The 22301-nt window shown below is 41.1% G+C and overlaps 1 protein-coding gene across 9 annotated transcripts in view; it reads left to right on the top strand.

The window, feature by feature from the left end:
- The window catches only part of LOC126482432 (protein lap4), a 567659-nt gene that overhangs the window by 322894 nt on the left and 222464 nt on the right, over positions 1-22301 (top strand). For 8 of the 9 annotated variants that reach the window (XM_050106531.1, XM_050106537.1, XM_050106529.1 and 5 more), the window contains exons 12-16: positions 2800-2910; positions 4651-4761; positions 18848-19030; positions 19562-19717; positions 21527-21611. In XM_050106531.1, coding sequence (XP_049962488.1) covers positions 2800-2910; positions 4651-4761; positions 18848-19030; positions 19562-19717; positions 21527-21611 — 646 coding nt within the window. The remainder of the gene's footprint in view (positions 1-2799; positions 2911-4650; positions 4762-18847; positions 19031-19561; positions 19718-21526; positions 21612-22301) is intronic. The other variant, XM_050106532.1, reaches the window with a different exon arrangement.

The following is a 22301-nucleotide window of genomic DNA, read 5'->3' as shown; positions in this document are numbered from 1 at the left end:
GATGTATACAGGCGCAAGATATTCATTTATGGTTGGTACAAGAGTTGAGGGACATGAAAGGGAAGCAGTGGTTGGGAAGGGAGTAAGACAGGGTTGTAGCCTCTCCCCGATGTTATTCAATCTCTATATTGAGCAAGCAGTAAAGGAAACAAAAGAAAAATTTTGGAGTAGGTATTAAAATCCATGGAGAAGAAATAAAAACTTTGAGGTTCGCCGATGACATTGTAATTCTGTCAGAGACAGCAAAGGACTTGGAAGAGCAGTTGAACGGAATGGATGGTGTCTTGAAGGGAGGATATAAGATGAACATCAACAAAAGCAAAACGAGGATAATGGAATGTAGTCGAGTTAAGTCGGGTGATGCTGAGGGTATTAGATTAGGAAATGAGACACTTAAAGTAGTAAAGGAGTTTTGCTATTTGGGGAGCAAAATAACTGATGATGGACGAAGTAGAGAGGATATAAAATGTAGACTGGCAATGGCAAGGAAAGCGTTTCTGAAGAAGAGAAATTTGTTAACATCGAGTATAGATTTAAGTGTCAGGAAGTTATTTCTGAAAGTATTTGTATGGAGTGTAGCCATGTATGGAAGTGAAACATGGACGGTAAATAGTTTGGACAAGAAGAGAATAGAAGCTTTCGAAATGTGGTGCTACAGAAGAATGCTGAAGATTAGATGGGTAGATCACATAACTAATGAGGAAGTATTGAATAGGATTGGGGAGAAGAGAAGTTTGTGGCACAACTTGACCAGAAGAAGGGATCGGTTGGTAGGACATGTTCTGAGGCATCAAGGGATCAGCAATTTAGTATTTGAGGGCAGCGTGGAGGGTAAAAATCATAGGGGGAGACCAAGAGATGAATACACTAAGCAGATTCAGAAGGATGTAGGTTGCAGTAGGTACTGGGAGATGAAGCAGCTTGCACAGGATAGAGTAGCTTGGAGAGCTGCATCAAACCAGTCTCAGACTGAAGACCACAACAACAACAACACAAGTATTTTTTAAACAGTCTCGTCAGAGAGATGGTTTCACAGCAGTTAGCAGAGTGGACTCAAATTAGGTGAGAGGTTCAAATACTTATCTGGCCGTGCATGTTTAGATTTTTCTTATTTTCACTAAATTGATTAAGGTGAAAGCTGGAATGTTTTAAAGGATGTAACTAATTTGTTTTCCCGTTCTTGATAAATCTGAACTCATGTTGCATCCCTTTAACCAACCTTATCTTTAACAGAATGTAAAATCCCAATTTTTCTTTTACTTAACTTCGCCTTCCTACAGCTTTACCTCATCTGAGCAGAGAGAGACAAACAATGAACTGCAAAGAGAGTAACAGCCCACAGTTTTCTATTTTATTGCACGGCTTTGTTCCATCGTAATGTTCATTGTGTCTGACCTGCATTCAGATTTTCCGATTCAAATGAGCAGTGCCCAGGGCACATTCTCTTGTGTGTTTATTTCAAATAAAGTAACAGTGGCTCTATGGCTCTGCTGTGGAATAGTTCTCTCTCTCTCTCTCTCTCTCTCTCTCTCTCTCTCTCTCTCTCTCTCTCTCTCTCCCTCTCCCTCCCTCTATCTCTATATCTCTCTCCCTCTCCCTCCCTCTATCTCTATATCTCTCTCCCTCTCCCTATCTCTGTATCTCTCTCCCTCTCCCTTCCTATATCTCTCTATCTCTCTCCCTCTCCCACTCCCACTCCCACTCCCTCCCCCTCCCTCCCTTGCCCCCTCCCTCCCTTTCCTCCTCCCCATCTATTTATGTATTTCGTATTTATCTATCTCCTCCCCCTCCCCTTTCCACACACACACACACACACACACACACACACACACACACACAGAGTAATTTATGTTAGATTAGATTAGATTCAGTATTTGTTCCAAAGACCCAAAAATTAGGTGATTCTCTTGGGTGAGGAACGTGTCAGAAAGTATAATATAAAAAACGTAGATCATAATACTCACTTCCCTGATTATTTGTCCAAAGGTTGTCAAAATATGTGAATACATTATAATAAACTGAATTGCTAATATTGACAGAATTAAAACACTCTCAGAATGAGACTTGGTTAAGAATTTTTATAAATTTATCATGCTCAGTTGGTAGAGCACTTGCCTGCAAAAGGCAAAGGTCCCGAGTTCGAGTCTCGGTCAGGTACACAGTTTTAATCTGCCAGGAAGTTTCGCCACATGTAACTAATTCCCAATCAGACCAAGACTGAGTGCTTGTTCTACATGTATTTCTCAATGGCACCCTGTGTTTCCTGTTAGTTAGGAAAACTCGAACCATTTCACAACACTGCAGGTGACACCATAAGATTCTAATTTACTTAAGAGAATGCTGTCATTCACACAGTCGAAGGCTTTTGACAGGGCACAGAAAATGACAGTAGCCTCTAACTTGTTATCTAAAAATTAAGTACATTCTCACTGTACATGTAAATAGGCTTCTCTATATCGGAACCCATAAGGAACCCAAGCCGTGACTAGGATTGTATATTAGTTGCAGTCAAATGCTTAAGAATATACTTGAACACAACCTTTTCAAATATTAAGGCCATTTGGTGGTTCGTGTGCCTGGTTTAGATATTATCATTATTTCTGTCACCAGTTTATTCAAACCAATGATTTCACACTGGAAAACTGTTTGCGTTTTTGTAAGATCTCTCTGAACAGCTGGTGATTTTAAACCTTTTAAAGTTTGTGTTTATCTTAATTAATGTTTTTTATAATTTTTACATTGCCAATCAGAAGAATTGCTACCAAGAGATTATTATATAATATATATATTATTTTTCAGACGCCATTTGTACGCCAGAATACTCCTCATCCAAAGGAATTGAAAGCAAAGGCCCATAAACTTTTTGCCAAAGGGAAGTTGCCAGATGGAAAAATGCCTCATGAGAATGAAGTAAGTATTGTTTTTGTTCTTAATTAATATTTCTGCAACTCTCCCTTGTATGTGTTGGCACCCTATGAATTACAGGATGTCACAAAAGTTTCACATGGTGAATTTTAGAAGTTTTCATAGGTCATTTTGTGGCATCTGCACTGTTATCCTCTGCATTCCAAGTTCATGAAATAGAGAGAATTTCTCTTGTCTTCCATAATCTTTTAGTCACATATTCTACAAAAGACTAATATTGTACTGAAAGAAAAACCAGGGATATGACTATGGTGTAAGTTGTTTTGGTAGCCTACGTGTTCACCAAACCACACATTATAACGTGATTTGAATGGTTATATTGTTGTCTGACACACATTATACAAATGCATGGTGTTCGTTCTTTTGGACGTGTCCTAAAGGACAGACAGCATGCATTCGTATAATGGATTTACCTCAATGGGCAATGAATTAACTCTAGTACTGATGCACAATTATGTTCGACCTCCTGTGGGAGTCCCAAAGTAGTGAGCATGGAGGACAGGGACAGGGACTATGGATAAGTGATGGTGTGGGTTGGCCAGGAGGCATGCCAAGATAGCTCTCAAAATTGCAGTAGACGCTGTGTCCTGATGGCACAGTGGTTAAAGCAACTGCCTAGTAAGCAGGAGATACCAGGTATGAATCTTCATGCAGCACACATTTTCACTCATTGCCACTGATTCCACATAAAGTCTCAATGCAGTTGATATCAGTAGTTCCCTTCTTTTAATTTCCTCCCCTCCCATCCCCTACCCCCACCCCACTACACCCTACCCTTGCCCATCACCTTCAATATACATATTATCCTGTTCTGTAAGATGGCTGTTAACAATTTTGATAATTGCTCATACGTGACTGAACCTCAGCATTAACATCTCATGACTTAATAGGAGGGAACATGTTCTGTACCATGTGCTTGGTTTCTGCTGCTGATTTATCCAAATTTAATTTCTCTCATGGTTTTCTGCCTCCTTTGTACTCTTCTCCTGCCCATTTTTCTTTTGTTGGCTTCCCCTCCCCTCCTGCTCATCTTTCTTTTGTTGGCTTCCCCTTTTGTAGGTTTAATTTTTTCCACTCTCAGTACCACTCTAACGTTAAGACTTCAACTAACCTTAAATTTTCTTCTTTAGATTCCTTTTTCAAATTTTTCTCCACCATAGCCCATGATTCATGTCATCTATACTGTTACTTTCAGACTATCTTTGTCACACATTGTTGGCTCTGCTGTAAGTAACGTCAATTTCCTGTTACTGGCTGTTGTTGCTATATCACTGTATATTACCTCATTCTGGCTTGCTATCACTCCTTGTCCTCTGATGCTAAGTTACATTTATACTTTATCTATGAAAAGTCCAGTTCCATCAATCTTATCATATCTTTTGCTGGTTTGAGGAACCTTTGCTTCTCAAATACTGCCGTGGTGGCGGTCACACGCTCGTGCTGTAGCCAAGTATAAGATGACCTCTTTTTTTTTTTTTTTTGCCGTGTGTGTGTGTGTGTGTGTGTGTGTGTGTGTGTGTGTGTGTGTGTGTGTGTTTTTTTTTTTGGGGAGGGGAATGAGTGGGAACGGGGAACCATGCAAGCACACATGTGCACATCTCACTTACCTAACAGTCAGGGAAAGAGCCTTTTTTGTCTCAGTTCAGAGGATAAAGGAAAATGTAATAAAAGATACTCATTAAGCCTGCTGAACCTGTGCTGAGCAGAAATATGTTAATGTTGCAGGACGGAAAACATCCAGGAGATAAGCAGACGATGGAAAGTGAATTGCAACAGAAAGATCAAAATGCCATTGCAGAGAATAATGTTGCATCAGATCAAGAGGAAAGCAAGGAGGTATTTGTTTTTATCAAGAAATAACTATGATTGCAGAGAAGATACAGTCTTAACTTTTATGTCAGAAGTATCGTTGAATATCCAGTTTGCTTCTAGTTATTTAGTTATGTGTTTACCTACAGATCCTTTTACAGTATTTGACATTTAGCATTAACAGAAGAAAAAGTGTAATCATAAATTTCTCTAATTCTTACATCCAGGCATGGGCCCAATTGCACAAGGATTTAAACACCAGGTACAGTACTCTGTGGTGGATACCATCTTTAGCCAAGTATTAAACAACCCTGTATACAAGACGACACCCTTTCTCTAAGAGACTTTTTGAGAAAAAATTATTTATTCCAGCTAATCAGAGTTATGAACTGTTTTACAGAGACGAAGTATCTGTCTAAAAAGAAACATTATAACAACTCTAACTGTATGCCATTTATTGTTTGTCTACATTTTGATATGACCTACAAAGGCTATCATCTGTGGCATCATCTTTTCATCATCATCATCATCATCATCATCATCATCATCATCCTAATAACACGGCTCTGAAGGTTATATCTTTGTTGTCACAAGCATTTGGCTGTTTCTTCCAAATTTGTAGCTTTTTGTGAGGTTTGGGGTTATGGTAGGTCTTGAGAACACAGTTGCTTTTTCCAAATACATGGAGGATTTCTTCATTACTGTCGTGCCTCATGGTGAGCATTGATAACATTGCTGTATGTAATACCTAATTATGCCAGTGGTCCCCCGATATAAACTTTTAACCATCTCTTGCAGAAGTGTATACTTTTGTTGAGTATTTGTCCAGTCCTCTCAATTCAGACTTCAAACTGCAATTTAGATGTCACATAAAAGCCAAAGTTCACATTGGATATTTCCACAGTTAGCAGCACAATGAAATTTGCTGTGCGCTTGCTACTCCCCTCACCACAATCATCATAGTTTTAAGCCAAGCTGTGCAGGAGCAACTGTAAAACGTGGACTGCAATTTCTTCTGTGGTACAGGTCATGTACAACAATGGCAATTAATACATAAATAAAGGATTGGAATAACAATTCAGTCTAATTCCTAAATTTTCACTTGTCCAGCAATCTAGTGGCATCTATTGGTACTGACTCCTTGATGGGTCTTGCTGCTGTAATTCATTCTGCCAGGACCAATTACTGTCAGTTTAATGTATTAAAGTAGAATAATTAATTTTTGAAAATATAATGTAATTGGATAGATAGAAAGCTTACTGACAAAGTGGCACAGGAGAACCACATTTAAAAGGTATTATGTATGGAAGCTGGAAGCTTTCAGAGGGTTCAGTGACTCCTCCTTTTGGCAGAAGAGTTGAAGGGTTAGGAAGAGGGTGAAGGAAAGAAGCTGAGGAAGTTTAGAAAAAGGGGTAGAGTTCAGAAAAGTTGCCCACAACCCTGGGTCAGGGGAGACTTGCCGGATGGAATGAGAAGTCTTTTCTTCTCGTCCTGTCTAGTAAGTCTTCCCTCACATGGAGTTTTGGGTGACTTTTCTGAGCTCTACTCCTTTTCCTAAACTTCACCAGTCCTTTTCTTTCACCTCTCCTCCCCCTTCAACTCTTCTGCCGGGGTCATTGGACCCTCCGAAAGCTTTTTATATGTGTGTTCTTGTGCCACCACTTGGTGAGTAGATTTTTTATCTATCCAGTCAGTTTAATGTGCTTCATTTAATTTGTTGGACATTTAATTGTGGATTAATTCTCGTATGTGTGTCATCTGAATGTTACTATCTTGTCCTAAAGCTGGTTACGGTAAGAGCTGGTAATGTTTTGACATACACTCCTAACACTTGAAAAGCAACAAAATTTTTCATTTGCAACCCACCTGGTAAATCATTACAATCTCTCTTAGTCAAATAAAATATTGACTTGGTTCAGAATCAAGTAATGTTTTTAGAAGAGCAACATTTTCACCTTTGAGAGTTACCTTCACTTACGAAGCAGCAGAAGGGTTTATACTGGTATCCACGCATGTTTCACAACTTCTATTGCAAAACTGTTCAAATACAAGAAGAGTTTGTAAGAGGAACAAATTTAATGATGTTTCCTCCTGCTTTTACAAAATTGTCAAATTTTAAGCAAAGGAATGGATTGTTGTGGTAACTAGTTCATAATATCTCCCACATCCCTTGCACTAGCAGCATCAGTCAAATATCATGTTACTGTTTTAGCAAGGTCGATATTGTAACAAATGATTGGGTGTATCGGCAAATCTTGAGCTTGTTCATACGCGAGTATCATTTGCCCAACTGTACACTATATGCGTTGACCTCAATAGCCAAAGCTTCATTTGTAAATGTAAGAGGACACCCTCATTAATCTATTAAACAATGTAAAAATTAATAGAGGGAAACATTCCACATGGGAAAAATATATCTAAAAACAAAGATGATGTGACTTACCAAACGAAAGCGCTGGCACGTCGATAGACACACAAACAAACACAAACACTCACACAAAATTCAAGCTTTCGCAACAAACTGTTGCCTCATCAGGAAAGAGGGAAGGAGAGGGAAAGACGAAAGGAAGTGGGTTTTAAGGGAGAGGGTAAGGAGTCATTCCAATCCCGGGAACGGAAAGACTTACCTTAGGGGGAAAAAAGGACGAGTATACACACGCGCACACACACACATATCCATCCACACATATACAGACACAATCAGACATATTTAAAGATAAAGAGTTTGGGCAGAGATGTCAGTCGAGGCGGAAGTGCAGAGGCAAAGATGATGTTGAATGACAGGTGAGGTGTGAGTGGCGGCAACTTGAAATTAGCGGAGATTGAGGCCTGGTGGGTAACGGGAAGAGAGGATATATTGAAGAGCAAGTTCCCGTCTCCGGAGTTCGGATAGGTTGGTGTTGGTGGGAAGTATCCAGATAACCCGGACGGTGTAACACTGTGCCAAGATGTGCTGGCCGTGCACCAAGGCATGTTTAGCCACAGGGTGATCCTCATTACCAACAAACACTGTCTGCCTTCCCACCAACACCAACCTATCCGAACTCCGGAGATGGGAACTTGCTCTTCAATATATCCTCTCTTCCCGTTATCCACCAGGCCTCAATCTCCGCTAATTTCAAGTTGCCGCCACTCACACCTCACCTGTCATTCAACATCATCTTTGCCTCTGCACTTCCGCCTCGACTGACATCTCTGCCCAAACTCTTTGTCTTGAAATATGTCTGCTTGTGTCTGTATATGTGTGGATGGATATGTGTGTGTGTGCGCGAGTGTTATACCCGTCCTTTTTTCCCCCTAAGGTAAGTCTTTCCGCTCCCGGAATTGGAATTACTCTTTACCCTCTCCTTTAAAAACCCACTTCCTTTCGTCTTTCCCTCTCCTTCCCTCTTTCCTGATGAGGCAACAGTTTGTTGCGAAAGCTTGAATTTTGTGTGTATGTTTGTGTTTGTTTGTGTGTCTATCGACGTGCCAGCGCTTTCGTTTGGTAAGTCACATCATCTTTGTTTTTAGGTATCTAAACAATGTAAAAATGTTGATCTCCATAGCAGTAGTTTAATCTGTGTATATAAGACAACATTGTATTTTGTTACTAACTAATTTGGGGAAAAAATCATCTAATTATTATGTAAATATGGTATCCATACAAACAAAATAAACAACCAATGTCAAATCTAACTTTTCCACTAATAATACATACTTCATCACAGATTACATGTGTGCTTGTACACTTTCCTATTTTTGACTGGCAGCATTAACCGAATCAGCAGCCTTCTTTAATGAAGCAAGAGATAAGCTCACGAGATTCCCAGGTTTCCAGATTATTCTGAGAAATTACATTGCTGAATCACAAAAATATTTTATTATTTAGTATCTTACATATTTAACAACTCATTCTTGTTGCTTTATAAATAATACATGATTGTCTACCATGCATTATTTGGAAAATCCAGGATGGAATGTAACAATTAATAAAAAGGATAGTTGCTACTCACCTTATAGTGGAGAAGCTCAGCTGCCAAAAGGCACAACAAAAAGACTGTCAGAAAGCTAGTTGGACCAACAAGGCCTGTGTCGAAAACAGATAAAATGCACACCCGTGACCACAGTCTGTGGCAGCTGTAGCCAGACTGCGAAAACAGTGCATTATGGGAGAGGCAGCAGGGTGGGGGTGATGTAGAGTCTGGGATGGGGAGGTCAAGTGAGAACAGGATAGGGGTGAGGGATGGTAAAAGTGCTGCTGGGAACATGCAGGGACAAGGTGGAGAGTAGGGCAGCTACGTGCAGTTGGGTGGTGTGACGGGGATGGGGGGGGGGGGGGGGGGCAGCGGAAAAGCACAGAAGTAAAAACACTGGGTGTATTGGTGGAATGAGGGCTGTGTAGTGCTGGAATCGGAACAGGGAAGGGGTTAGATGGGTAAGGACAATGACTAACAAAGGTTGAGGCCAGGAGGGTTACAGGAACCTGGGGTATATTGCTTGGAGAGTTCCCACCTCTGCAATTCAGAAAAGTTAGTGGTGGCTGGAAGGGTCCAGATGGCGCAGGCTGTGAAGCAGTTATTAATCCACCAGCTGTCGGATTCATCCACTACAAAACTTGCCTCTGTGCCCCTTTCTAGAAATCCAGCAGGATCTCCATTCTCTCTTCAAATCCTTATGCCTAACCAGAACCTGTCCCCAAAGTCCATCTCTCTCCTCACCCCAACACTCCCTGCACTCTTATCATCTATGTGCTTCCTGAAGTCCATAAACCACCCAGGATGCAACAATTGTGGCTGGTTACTGTGCTTTCACTGAGAGAATCTCTGCTCTCATAGACCAGCATCTTCAGCCTATTACCCACAATCTACCCTCCTATATAAAAGGTACTATTTCCTGCACCGAATCTCCACAGTTCTTGTTCCTTTACCACACAGTGCCCTGCTCATCACTATTGATGCTTCCTCCCTTTACGCTAATATCCCCAGTGCCCATAGCCTTATCTCTATTGAACACTACCTTTCCCAATGCCCGATTTATTCCAGAGCAACCACCTCCTTCCTATTTGCTATGACCTATTGCATCCTCGCCCATAATTACTTCTCCTTCAAAGGTGTTACCTACAAATTAATCTGGTGCACAACTATGCCAACCATTTCATGGGCCATCTAGAGGAATCCTTCCTAAACACCCATAATCCCACCACCCGTCACCTGGTTAAGATTCATCGATGACATCTTTGTGATCTGGAACGAGGGTTATGGCAACCTGTCCATGTTCCTCCAGAACCTCCACACCTTCTCCCACATTTGGTTCACCTGTCCTGCTCAACCCATCAGGCCACCTTCCTCGATGTTGACCTCCACCTCAAAGATGGCGATATAAGTACCTCTGTCATATCACACCTACGAACCACTAGCAATACCTCCACTTTGTCTTCTGCAACCCATTCCATACCAAGAAACCCCTTCCATATAGCCTAGCCATCCATGGCCATCACATTTGTAGTGATTAGTGGTACCTCTCGGAATATACAGTGTGTCTGACCGAGGCCTTTACATATCGTAATTACCCTACCAACCTTCTACAAAAAGCGATCTCCTGTGCCTTATGTTTAGTCACCCAACCCCTCCAGAAGTCCCATCGTCTGTCCAGAGAGAGCCATTCCCCTCGTAACTCAGTACCATCTAGGACTGGAGCAACTGAATTAAATTCTCCGCTAGGGTTTCGACTACCTCTTGTCTGGACCTGGAATGAGAAATGTCATACCCACTATCCTTCCGACCCGTCCCACAGTGATATTTTGCTGCCCACCAAATCTATACAATATCCTCATCCATCTGTACATAACCCCAGCTCCCAACCCCTTGCCTCATGGCTCGTATCCCTGTAATAAACCTAGATGAAAGACCTTTTCCGTGCAACCCCCCCCCACCACCTACACCAATACGGTCACAAGCATCGCTTATCCCATCAGAGACAGGACTACCTCTGAAACCAGTCACGTGATCTACAAGCTAAGCTGCAACCACAGTGCTGCATTCTATGTGGGCATGACAACCACCTTTCTGTCTGTACTCGTGAATGGCCACTGACAGTCTATGGCCAAGAAACATCTGGATCACCCTGTTGCTGAGCACACTGCCCAACACGACGTCCTTCATTTCAGTGACCGCTCCACAGCCTGTGCCATCTGGATCCTTCCCACCAACACTAACTTTTCTGAATTGTGCAAATGGGGACTTTTGCTGCAATGTATCTGATGTTCCCATAACCCTCCTGGCCTCATCCCTCATTAGTCATTGTCTTTATTCATCTAGCCCCTTCACTGTTTCCATTCCGGCACTGCACAGCTCTCTTTCCACCAATCCACCCTGTAAACACACTCTCTCTCTCTCTCTCTCTCTCTCTCTCTCTCTCTCTCTCTCTCTCTCTCTCTCGCCCTCCATCTAACCTAAAGACAGCACCTAGCTACCCTACTTTCCACATCATCCCTGCACAATCCCAGCAGCACTTTGCCAACCACAACCCCTATCCTGCTCTCACTCCCTTCCCCATCCCAGCCTCTTCCTTACCTCCACTCAGTTGCCTCTTCTATAATGTGCTGCTGCTTGCAGTGTGGTGCCAGCTGTCAGAGACTGTGGTCGTGTGTGTGTGTGTGTGTGTGTGTGTGTGTGTGTGTGTGTGTGTTCAACAGAGGCCTTGTTGGCTGAAAGCTAACTTCAGACAGTCTTTTGGTTATGCCTTTCTGTGAATTGGCATCTCCGCTGTATGAAGAGTAATAACTATCCTTTCCATTATATTGATGCATTATTTGAGACATACACTTTAACTGCCTTCTAAATATTTCAGTTTTAGTTTGAGCTCTTTAATCTCTCTGGTCTATTTGTTGTGCAGTACAATTACATAATTATTTTGTCAGCAAGTGTACTTTGAAGACTTCTAGTTCTGCGATTGTAGCTAAAGCTGTTAATGTAATAATAACTATGTTTGTACTTAACATGAATAAATGTTGAGAAACATACTCACATGGTGCAATTGAATACCCATATCTTAAACGACAGAATGGAAAGGGTAGACTGCTACTAACCACATAGAGTAGGCATTGAGCTGCAGCCAGTCACAGTGGAAAAGAATGCTAGAATTTTCAGCTTTCAGACTGTGTCCTTCATTAAAACTAGAAAACATATGCACATTCACACAACAACTCAAACACATGACCACTGTCTCCAAGCTCTAAGGCTGAGCAGCAATCTAGCTTGGGTGGGTACTGGGGATAAGGAAGAGGAGGGGTAGCAGACGTGAGGGGTGGGGGAAACTGCTAATGCTGCCTGTGGGAGTGTGCAGGGACGTGGTGGGGACAGGATAGGGCTGCTAGGTGCAACATCGGGATTGGGAATGGGGGAGAGGGGGGGGGGGGGGCAAGGATTGAGGAGGGGGGGAGGAAGGTGGAGGAGGGAGGGAGGTGGAGGAGTGGGAAGGGACCGGGCATGGCTGTCCAGATAGCTGTGACTGAAGAGACATCCCGGGCGTCCTTGGCGGTGTGGGAGTGGCAGCCAAAGGCAAGAGAAGCTCCTGATACACTCAAACCAATGTAATATAGATTAAAGTGAGTGGGACAAGGGCACCACTTCCACCCCTGGTCCCCAGGGTGACCGGTAGACAGGCCCAGCAACAGAGGTGTGGGAGCCATTAGATGTCGGAGTCCATGATGAGGTATGTCAGCATGAGCAACGACAATGGTGGAATGGAGAGGACAGACTTGTGATGGAGACCTAGCTTCCATCCCCACTGACAGCAGTGTGTGCTCATCGCAATGCAAGGTGCCAACACCTTCCACAGGAAGCAAACCCACCATTGGAACTGAAGAAGTCCTGACTGCTGGTGTAGGTGGGCATAACCAGCCCTGTGTAAACAGAACTGGCGGCACTGGGGGATACATGCTTTCAGCAAGAGGTTGTGTAGCATCTGCAGCTGACAGACTCACAGGAGCTCAGTAGAATTCTTGTCGTCATTATATATGAACTTAAATAAAATGGAAATCTTCTGTGTTCTTCCACATCTGTCTCTTAAGTGTTCAGACAAGGTGTTCCACCTTGCCATTCAATTTCAGTCGGAAGAGAGGTGCTATGACATGGTGAAAAGCATTGTGAGTACAAACATCTTGGAAAGATCACACCACATACTGAGGACCGTGGTGTGAAACGAGCGTGCAAACATTTAAAGCAGGCTGTGACAAGGTGTTCCACCTGCCAGTCTATGCCTGGCCAAAGCACCTGGTGGTGTGCAACAGTTATGTGCGGAGAAACTCTCACTGCAGAGCCATTGGAACCACAATGTGGGAAGTAAACCCTTCTGCTGACAGGAGAATAAAGCCATTCCAAGAGGGAGAAGTGATGAAACAACACATAAAAGCTCTGAAGTGGGTCCAATGCCTGGCCTAGCAGATGGTCGGGCAACCAATGTTGTATCATGCTAATGGACTCGCCACCACAGCAGAGGTAATACGAGAATTTGTGATGGGGAAGCCATCGCATGTGCCTCACCTCTGTGTCCTATTGAAATCAATGGAATTCCTGCTGGTGGTCACAGGAGGGGTCAGGGCATCTGCATTTGCATGCTGCGGCCTGGGATGGTAATGGATCTCATGGTTGTACCAGGGCAAGAACAGAACCCAATGTTGGAGATGATGAGTGGCTTTGTCTGTTGTGTACACCAACAGATTGAGCAGGCTTAAGATTGGAAATGAAATAAAATAAAATTTTGCAGCATTCAAGAACACATGAAGGTTTTCTTAAGTGTAGAAGTGGCACATATGACATTTAAGAGACGGATTAAATACAGTGGTAATATGTGGTAAACATTTAACAAAAACCAAACTGTACAATGTGTAACTTCAAAGTTAATGTTAAACTAAGAAATAAAATGAGAGAACAGTTGTGCACTGTATGAATATAAACTAGGGAACACAGTATACTTGTGCTGTATAGTAGTAAAGTGAACCTACTAATTGGAGGTCAAAATTACATGTTGTTCCTAGATAACTACAGTGTCACATATTGACAAACAATTAAAATGTAATGCCAATGCCTGTTAATGAGTTGAAGCAAAACCGTCACAGTTGTATATTGATGAGTACTATAGGAAGGTAAATTATTTATGTGTTGGCACAAATTTAATGTTACTTCAAAATAATATATCAATCACAGATTCATAAGGTACTACCTGTGAACCAAACTGTGACAAATTCCCTCTGTGTAGGAAGTGTCAAAATATCATATGGAACAAGGTGTAACCAACGTTATCGAGAAGTGGAAAGCCCTTATGCAGGGTAGGACAGAAGGTGATGTGATGTGTTCAGATAAACAAACTGGCCAAGTGGACCAGAAGTGAAGAATGAATCTACTTGTCATGTATTAAACACAGGATTGTGGTGTGGATGATATAAAAGCCACTTATGAGGGCAAAAGTTATGAGCTGAGTATCCAGAAATGTGCTACAGATCTAGATACATATAATTATCTCTGTCATAATTTACCCAAAATATGAAAGGAGTGTATCAAAAGGCAATGTCATTCGAGGTAGACAAACAAATGTAAGTAGATCTATTCCTTTTATGTATTTTTACATCTGCGTAGTAGGTACACTCGTTTGTCCACCTTTACTGACATTGCCTTTTTACGTGAAACTTGGCCACCTGAGCTTGATACATTTGCAGTAGATGTTTGAGACATTGGCAGAATTTGTCGTGTGCAGTGACAACATGCATGCGCTTATGGTGAAAAGAGAACAGCAAACTACACATATTGTCAAAAGAAAGCAACACTGGTTCTTGCAGAGGATGTGACAGGCACAATAAGTGATACATACGAGAGGGTAACCACAGTAAGAAAAGAGCCTTACAGACCTCCATGTGACCACCGATAGTGCCACAAGATGTTAGTGAAGCTGCTTCTCATAAACATTCCAGCTGCCGGTGGCTGAGCCTTTGTCAACCATAGCCAACAACCATTCCAACAAGGCCATTTGTGCCTACTACTGGAGTAAAGCATGTGTTGAAGAACCGAGTGCAAAAAAACCACAGAATCTGAAACCACATGAAAATTCGATTCTTGACTTCACCTCTTGTCTTCTAATTAGGAACAAAGGAAACCCATATCTGTAAAAGAGATACAGTTTATTGAGTTGTGGAATCACATCAACAAAAATACAGTGAAGGTAGGTTAGACGGCTCGAATACATTGAGTAACTGAGGACCCAGAGACCCATGCATGCCCTTATGAAGGTGCTATCCACATCAGGAGCCACTGGTGTTGTGCTGTACGTGCACAGTGGACCTGACGATCACAGTCGGTGACTGGGATGCCACTTGTGGCTGCCTCGCATAGTTGCGGGTGTGCCGTTTGAATGTTAATGTGCAGAAACTTGCCACGGTGACCTCAATTGTGCCTGCTGTGGGTGGTAGATAACCATTGAGTTACTGCACTACCCTTTCTATATTGTTGTTGTTCCATTGTCGACTTTCCATTGTTCCTTTCTTTAAACAAGTGTTTGTAATGAATCCAATTACTATTTTAGTCAATCTTTTTAGGGCTCTGCATAATTGTTCATTCATTCCACTTCAATTGAAAGCTCAGAGAGCGCACCCCCCCCCCCCCCCCCTCCCACACACACACACACACACACACACACACACACACACACACACACACACACACACACACACACGAGCATACCCGAGTTGCCCTGTAGGACCCTCAGCGCTTCATGGTGGTTAGGCAAATAGCTTTAGTGTCACAACAAAATTTGAAATATACAGGGAGAGAGGAGACTGTAAACATTGAAGCTAGCTCAAAACCAATGACAGGGAGAGTCCAGTCTGGATCTGATGCTCCAGATGATGACAGGCAACAGATACTTCTTTCCTCCCCCCTGCTCCTGTTGGCTACTTACAATGTTGCATGTTCCATGGGAACAAACAACCTTTGTTTGAGTAATGATTCTATTTGTTGTGTGGGCTGCAGTGAATTGTGCTTGAACATTGCAAATGAAAATTTAAGAGAAAAATTAGAATTAAAAAATAAAAATATGTAATACCCCATAGAATGATTGGACAACCTGCATAGTTGTTACTCTTATTCTGACCACTAAGAATTTCCTTCTTCTTCTTTTCATTTGGATCTACTTATGAACATGGGACTTATTTTGATTCTTTACTAGGGTCTTCCGTCTCTTCTTTGCCCAGAAAGCTTTCATTTTCTGCCTGTGAGCAAGCTTCCTCTCCTCTGTCCACTTTGGTCTGTTGGTTCCTGTGCTTGTTTCGCTACTAAGGGACACTGGGATTACCTCTTGTAGAGAAAACTGCCAGAATTTGGACTGGTCTTGTATGATGGTTTCTAATGGAATTTAAAGTTGCTCCAGGTCATATTTCCCTTTGGTGATACATCCGTTCTTTCCCCTCCACTTGTCGTGGTGAAGATCCTAGTCATGAGCCTGCAGTGACTCAGGTCAAATGTCCGTAGAAGGTCAGTTACATTTTCTTCATAGATGTAATTATTTCTTCTTGGAGATGGTACAGTTCACTGTTGTCTGACAGTGTTAAGTGCTATCTTCTTCTCTTATTCACCCTAGTGTTCTCTTTTAGGGTTTTTCATTCCTTGATCACTAGTTTCCTGAGTGGATCACCTGCTCATCAAGAGGTGTTCAGAAACACCTTACTGTTGAATTTTATTGTTTGAGATTCTTAGATAAGTACTTGGAGATATAAATGTTCATGCAGAAGTGGTAGACCCTCTCCAATGTGGCACATCTGATATCTTTGCCAAGTTGTCACTCTCATTTGCCGACCCAACTGTCCTAAATGCTTGACTATTGGGACTTTACGAATGGTGGTGCCTTCCAGTGGAATTGCAGACAGGGCTTCTTTTATGTTAGTAATTAATTCAGTCTTTTGTACACTGAGTTTCAAATTGATCTTAGCTGCATGCTGTAGAGGCTTTGTACTTGGCGAGGAAGCTCCTGTATATTGTTGGCTAATGAGACCAGCTCATCTGCGAAGGCTAGGCAAGGTACATTGAGGTTATCTTCCTCGTATCCAATTTTTATTGCAGTTACCAATGGTTGTGTGAAAGTCCTTTCCCCATCACACAATTAAAGAGGCCAACACCTTGTGAAACTCCTGTTCAAACGGTTGTACTCCTAGAGAGAGACCACCTCTAAATTTGATTTTGAACATGGTGTTCCTCAGAGTGGTCTTGGCTAGTCTGGGGGACTTCTCATCTAGGTTCAGTTCTCGTATGGTGGAGATCAGGGTCTGCCGAATCGTATGCCTTTTGAAAGTCCACTAGAATGGCTTCACAGGGATATCCACTGTGACTCTTGTATTTAAGGATGGTCTTATTGTATGTTTTTAGTTTCATAGTGTTTAGCCCTCTGCAGATGTAGTTCATGCTTTTTCTTTCCTGTGTGTTCAATGTTGTTTTTCATTGCACATTTATCAGTGAGAAACTTCCTTGAAGGATTTCTTTGCTCTTTCTGTACCAGGTATTATGGTGTTTATTTGTTAGTATGTTGCTGCTGCCATTGAGAAAGGTAATTTCTTCCTACCATGCAACATTTGTGGATAGTCATTGCTGTATATAAAGAACAATATTATTCCAACAGTGTTATCCTGAGCAATCCTTACCAGTGTAAGTATAATTGTTTCTAGTAGAAGCATAACACTTCTCCCTTTTTTTCTTTTTATCCCCCAGAAAAGTCATTGTTCTAAGTAGGGACCTGAAAAGTTCACGTTTTGTGATTAATGTGAATATAGAGGAAAATTTTGCCTCAAAACAGAAAACACAACGTTACCTAATAGGTGGCGTTTCATATCGATTTGTATCGAGATGAACTATTTTACCAGAGATAGTTTGAAATAGATTTATTTTCAGCAATTAAATATTGAAAATGTAACCAATTTTTGGTTACTGGTTTATCACTTCATCTAGTAAACCCCAGTTAGAAAAGATAATGTGTGTATAAACATGAGTGCAAAATGAAAAGTGCACAAATCAATGACGTGTATCAGTGCACCCAATGATCTGGTGCCAAGACAATTGCTGGTTGTTGAATGGTTTGTATAAGATGCATGCCACGTAATGCAACTTGGTACTCAGTCGTGGGGCCTATCATCTGAGTACAAATAAATGCGTGTGTATGTTTGTTAGCTGAATCACGGAGGTTGGTTTAAAGTGGGCTAACATAACAGTTTTAGGTAGTGGGTGATTTGAAATTTAGTTACATTGAAAACTGCTAGAGAGAGGCCCTGAGCTACCTCGTTAACAATACCCTGCCAACTTTTAACAAGGAATTGAGCAGTAACTATTCCCCAAACCTGGGTTTTGTTTGTTGTTTTCTTATTTTGAAATGAGTGAAAAGACTAAACCTTGTCCATCATGGATTTAGATTAAAACCCTCACAACACTAGAAGGGATCAGAGATTCCTGTGACAATGTTTCAGTTATAGTTTTGCAGATCATGGTTGTAGGCTGTTGCACTGCGAGAGAGAGGCAGAGTTTTTTTTCCAAGCAGTCTGAATTCTTGTTTATACTAGTGGCCGCCTACCAATATACAGTTTCTGCACTCTGCATTAAAAGGACCAGAAAACAAAACCTGCTGTGCTGAAATTCCTCATTCAGCATGTGAATAGTTATCATTGTTGTACTTCTACACTAAGTGCCTTGTAAGTTCTATATTAGTGTTTCTCAAGTATGGGTTGCACGGCTCTATCTGCCCATGAAAGGTAGCAATTAAGATTCTGCAAATTTTGTAATCATTGACTTGAGCAGGAATAGAAAAATACTGTTATGACACAGCTAAAATCGGAGACACATACAGGTCACTGCAGGTAACAATGTGCTGCTTCTCAATGGAACAGTCATTTTTTCATTTAGTGTGTAGTATTATCAAGGTATTTAAACAATATGTTTTCTATGAACTTAACAATTGCAGTTTCTGTGTAACAAGCAGAACCTCTTTCAGTTCAGTCTCTCTCTCTCTCTCTCTCTCTCTCTCTCTCTCTCTCGCACACACACATATACACATACACATACATACATTCTCAGCAAGTACACAGTCAATATGTTATTTTTAGGAAATGATGAGGCCAGGAACAACAGTGCAGTCTGTTCTTCCCACTCCAGCTACAGCACCTGCATCTGTTTCTGAGGCAGAGCCAAGTGCAAGTGAAGGACCAGAATCGGTGACTGTGAGTGATGCTGTGGAGCTGCGTGAGCACAGTGAGACTGATGGGGAAGAAGTACTTATGGAAGACCAAGTAAGATAGGCATCAGTCTCTTTGTTGCCTGCCTCACAACTCCCCCCCCCCCCCCCCCCTTTCCCCTGTTGCTTCAATACACAAACCCAAATGTAAATTGTAATTCTGTAGAGATATGGTCCTTCTAGTTATTGCCTCCCCCATCTTTTTGTAAAACTGTTCAAAATTCTCATAGGTGGTTGTACTGCATGCAGGGGAAACGTGCATTATAAATGTGTTCTTTACAACCACTATGTTTACAACTACTACAGCAAGTGATTCAGTGAGTCATCCATATTGTTTTTTGTCAGTTATTTGCATTATAACTATTTGCTGCACATCTTTTGAGGTAAATGGTTTAAAGTCAAATACGACACGTAGAATATAGAACATTATTTTCCAAAATATATCTGCACCTACTGTAACAACTTTTATTTGCTTATTGAGTTGCAGATTATTTTTGCACTTCATGTTGCATTATTTCACACACATTAAAATTTGTTGAGGACAAGTATACATTATAGTAAATGATAAAAGAATTTGTGTGAACAGGATGACTATGAGAAACATGTTGGCTTCGAAGTGGAGGAAGAAGATAAAAGTACGCGGCCCAACAGGTTACATCGTAGAGACACTCCTCATCATCTTAAGAACAAACGCATAAATGCCCAGTTGGATCAAAGCAAAGTTGCGTCCCTTATTGCTCAGGTAGTTAGAAGAACAAATTCATGTTTGCTCAATATTTTTAATAGATTGCTTACAATCCAGTTAATGTATTATGTACTAAGTAATAAATTACTCTTGCTACTCCCCCATTTTTTGCTTCTTCTTCTTCTTCTTCTTCTTCTTCTTCTTCCTTCCTCGTCCTCCTCCGTGTCCTAAAGTGGTTGCTGCATCCTTCATCCCTGTTGCCTTATGCCTCAATCTCGCCATTCTTCCCCATCCTCTTCTATCCATCTTTTCTCCCATTTTCTTTCTAGTTGTTAGTTGCTCCATAACCTACTTCTTCATTTTCTTACTTTTGTTACTGTTTTCAGCAATATTGTTTAAAGTGTAACTTTTACTCCTTTCACTTGAATTAGTAAAGGCTTAATAACATCACCAGCAATTTTATGTAAACAGTAGGTTGTTGTTGTTGTTGTTGGTGGTGGTGGTGGTAGTAGTAGTAGTAGTAGTAGTTGTAAACACTGACCAAATCACCCAAAGAATTAATCCTTAACTATTTAATTCACTATCTGATACCTGTCCCTACAAGCACCAAATAGCAATTGTTTGTATGTAGAGATTTTATTCCTAGATCAATATATCATCCCCATCTCTCTGCAGTTTTGTGTCTTCCAGCATTGTGAAAAATTCCTTGTGACGGCATAAGATTACCAGCAGTTCCAAGTTAGATACTATTAATTTCAAATTAACAATTGCTTTTTTGTTTATAGAAATTTGTCCAAAACAAGATTTAAAAGAAAGTTTTATCATCTAAAAACTTAGCTGCCAGTCTATTGCATACACCATGTCAATGGATTGACAGTTGCATCATTTCAGGCAAATAAGTCTCACAATAAAGAAAAATTGAATTAGTAATAGCATTAGAAATTCACATTCAGGTTACAGGTATAATTATGCAGCTTAGAAATACACTGTAGTTAAGTTAGAAAATTAGTAATTTGTACTCGCAAAACGCCGGCCGCGGTGGCCGTGCGGTTCTGGCGCTGCAGTCCGGAACCGCGAGGCTGCTACGGTCGCAGGTTCGAATCCTGCCTCGGGCATGGGTGTGTGTGATGTCCTTAGGTTAGTTAGGTTTAAGTAGTTCTAAGTTCTAGGGGACTTATGACCTAAGATGTTGAGTCCCATAGTGCTCAGAGCCATTTTTTGTACTCGCAAAACCTTTTCAGTTGGGAAACACTGTCTAGCTTTATGCTATATGATGAACATGGAGTCATAAGGTCCCGGCAGACGAGATTTCTCTCCAGGAGCACCTGTAGAATGATTACATTCAAGTAGTTCTGTATTGTATTGTTCCAGTGGGATGATGGGAGAGACTTTCAGTGGGAGCTATAACTTCTTCTTTATTACAGACTAATTGAGATTTGTTTATATTTTTTGACCCAAGTATAATTGCTGTTATTTCCATATTAAAAGGCAAAGATTTTACTGTTATATAAAATATCAAGTTCTTTGTTATTTTTACTGCCCCCCCCCCACTCTCTCTCTCTCTCTCTCTCTCTCTCTCTCTCTCTCTCTCTCTCTCTCTCTCTGTGTGTCTGTGTGTGTGTGTGTGTGTGTGTGTGTGTGTGTGTGTGTGTGTGTGTGTGTGTGTGTGTGTAAACACGTTTGCATTAGAATATTCATCCTAGGGAGTTTTTCAGAGGACTGTATTCATAAAAATTTAAATACCTTTCAAGCTGAAGTTGGTGAAAGAAGATAGCACAAGTATTCAATGCTGGCAACTAAACTGATATGTAAGTGACACAATGTATTTGTTTTCATGCTTATCTGTTTTTGTTTTATCTGTTACAGGCTATCAGCAGAAAGAAGGATGATGAAGTAGATAAGGGGACATTCTACCCAACACCACCAGAGTCGATAGGTGATCATAGTCAAGGTATGGTTGTAGATACTGTTAGGTCTGACATTCTTTGGAATAGTGAATCATTTGTGTACCATTTTCTTGGGAAGTGTGATATGCTGCATTTGTTTGTGCAGATAACATTATCTCATACTTCAAATAAAACTCTCACGGAGTTAAAGATTGGGAGCTAAAGTTACCGTATATTAGTTGTCTGTCGTGTTTCATGTCAACAGCTATTATTCTGTGTTGACATTACTGGCTGAACAAGTAGTGCAACTATGTTCAGTTATATTAAGAAGAAGGAGAAACAAAGAAGACACAGAATACAGGCTTTAATTGATGCTGAGAAGAGGGATAGTGAAAACTCACTGAAAGAATCCAAAGACTCATTAAAAGAAGCTAAGAAAGCCAAGAAAAAAGTTGGCGAATTTTCTGTGAAAGATGATTCAATTGCAGAAAAAGCCTGTGAAGCTTCGTTAGAAGCGAGACATAAAATTGAGGCAGTTATTGATGAGATCCTGGAAAGAGGAAAAGGGTCTCAAGAAGATGTAAAAGCTCAACATATTGAGGAAAATCATAATTCAGTGTCAGAGGTGAAACAGAGAAACATTTTGCTATACCAGGACCAAGGAATATCACATTTTGACCATGTTAATCATAATGAAGTTGTATCCCATATTTCACTTTCAAAAGAATGGCCTGCTAGAAGACATGAACTTTCTT

Source organism: Schistocerca serialis, chromosome 1 (assembly GCF_023864345.2).
Source record: "Schistocerca serialis cubense isolate TAMUIC-IGC-003099 chromosome 1, iqSchSeri2.2, whole genome shotgun sequence".
Taxonomy (NCBI): Eukaryota; Metazoa; Arthropoda; class Insecta; order Orthoptera; family Acrididae; genus Schistocerca; species Schistocerca serialis.
This window is presented reverse-complemented; position numbering and strand designations above follow the sequence as displayed.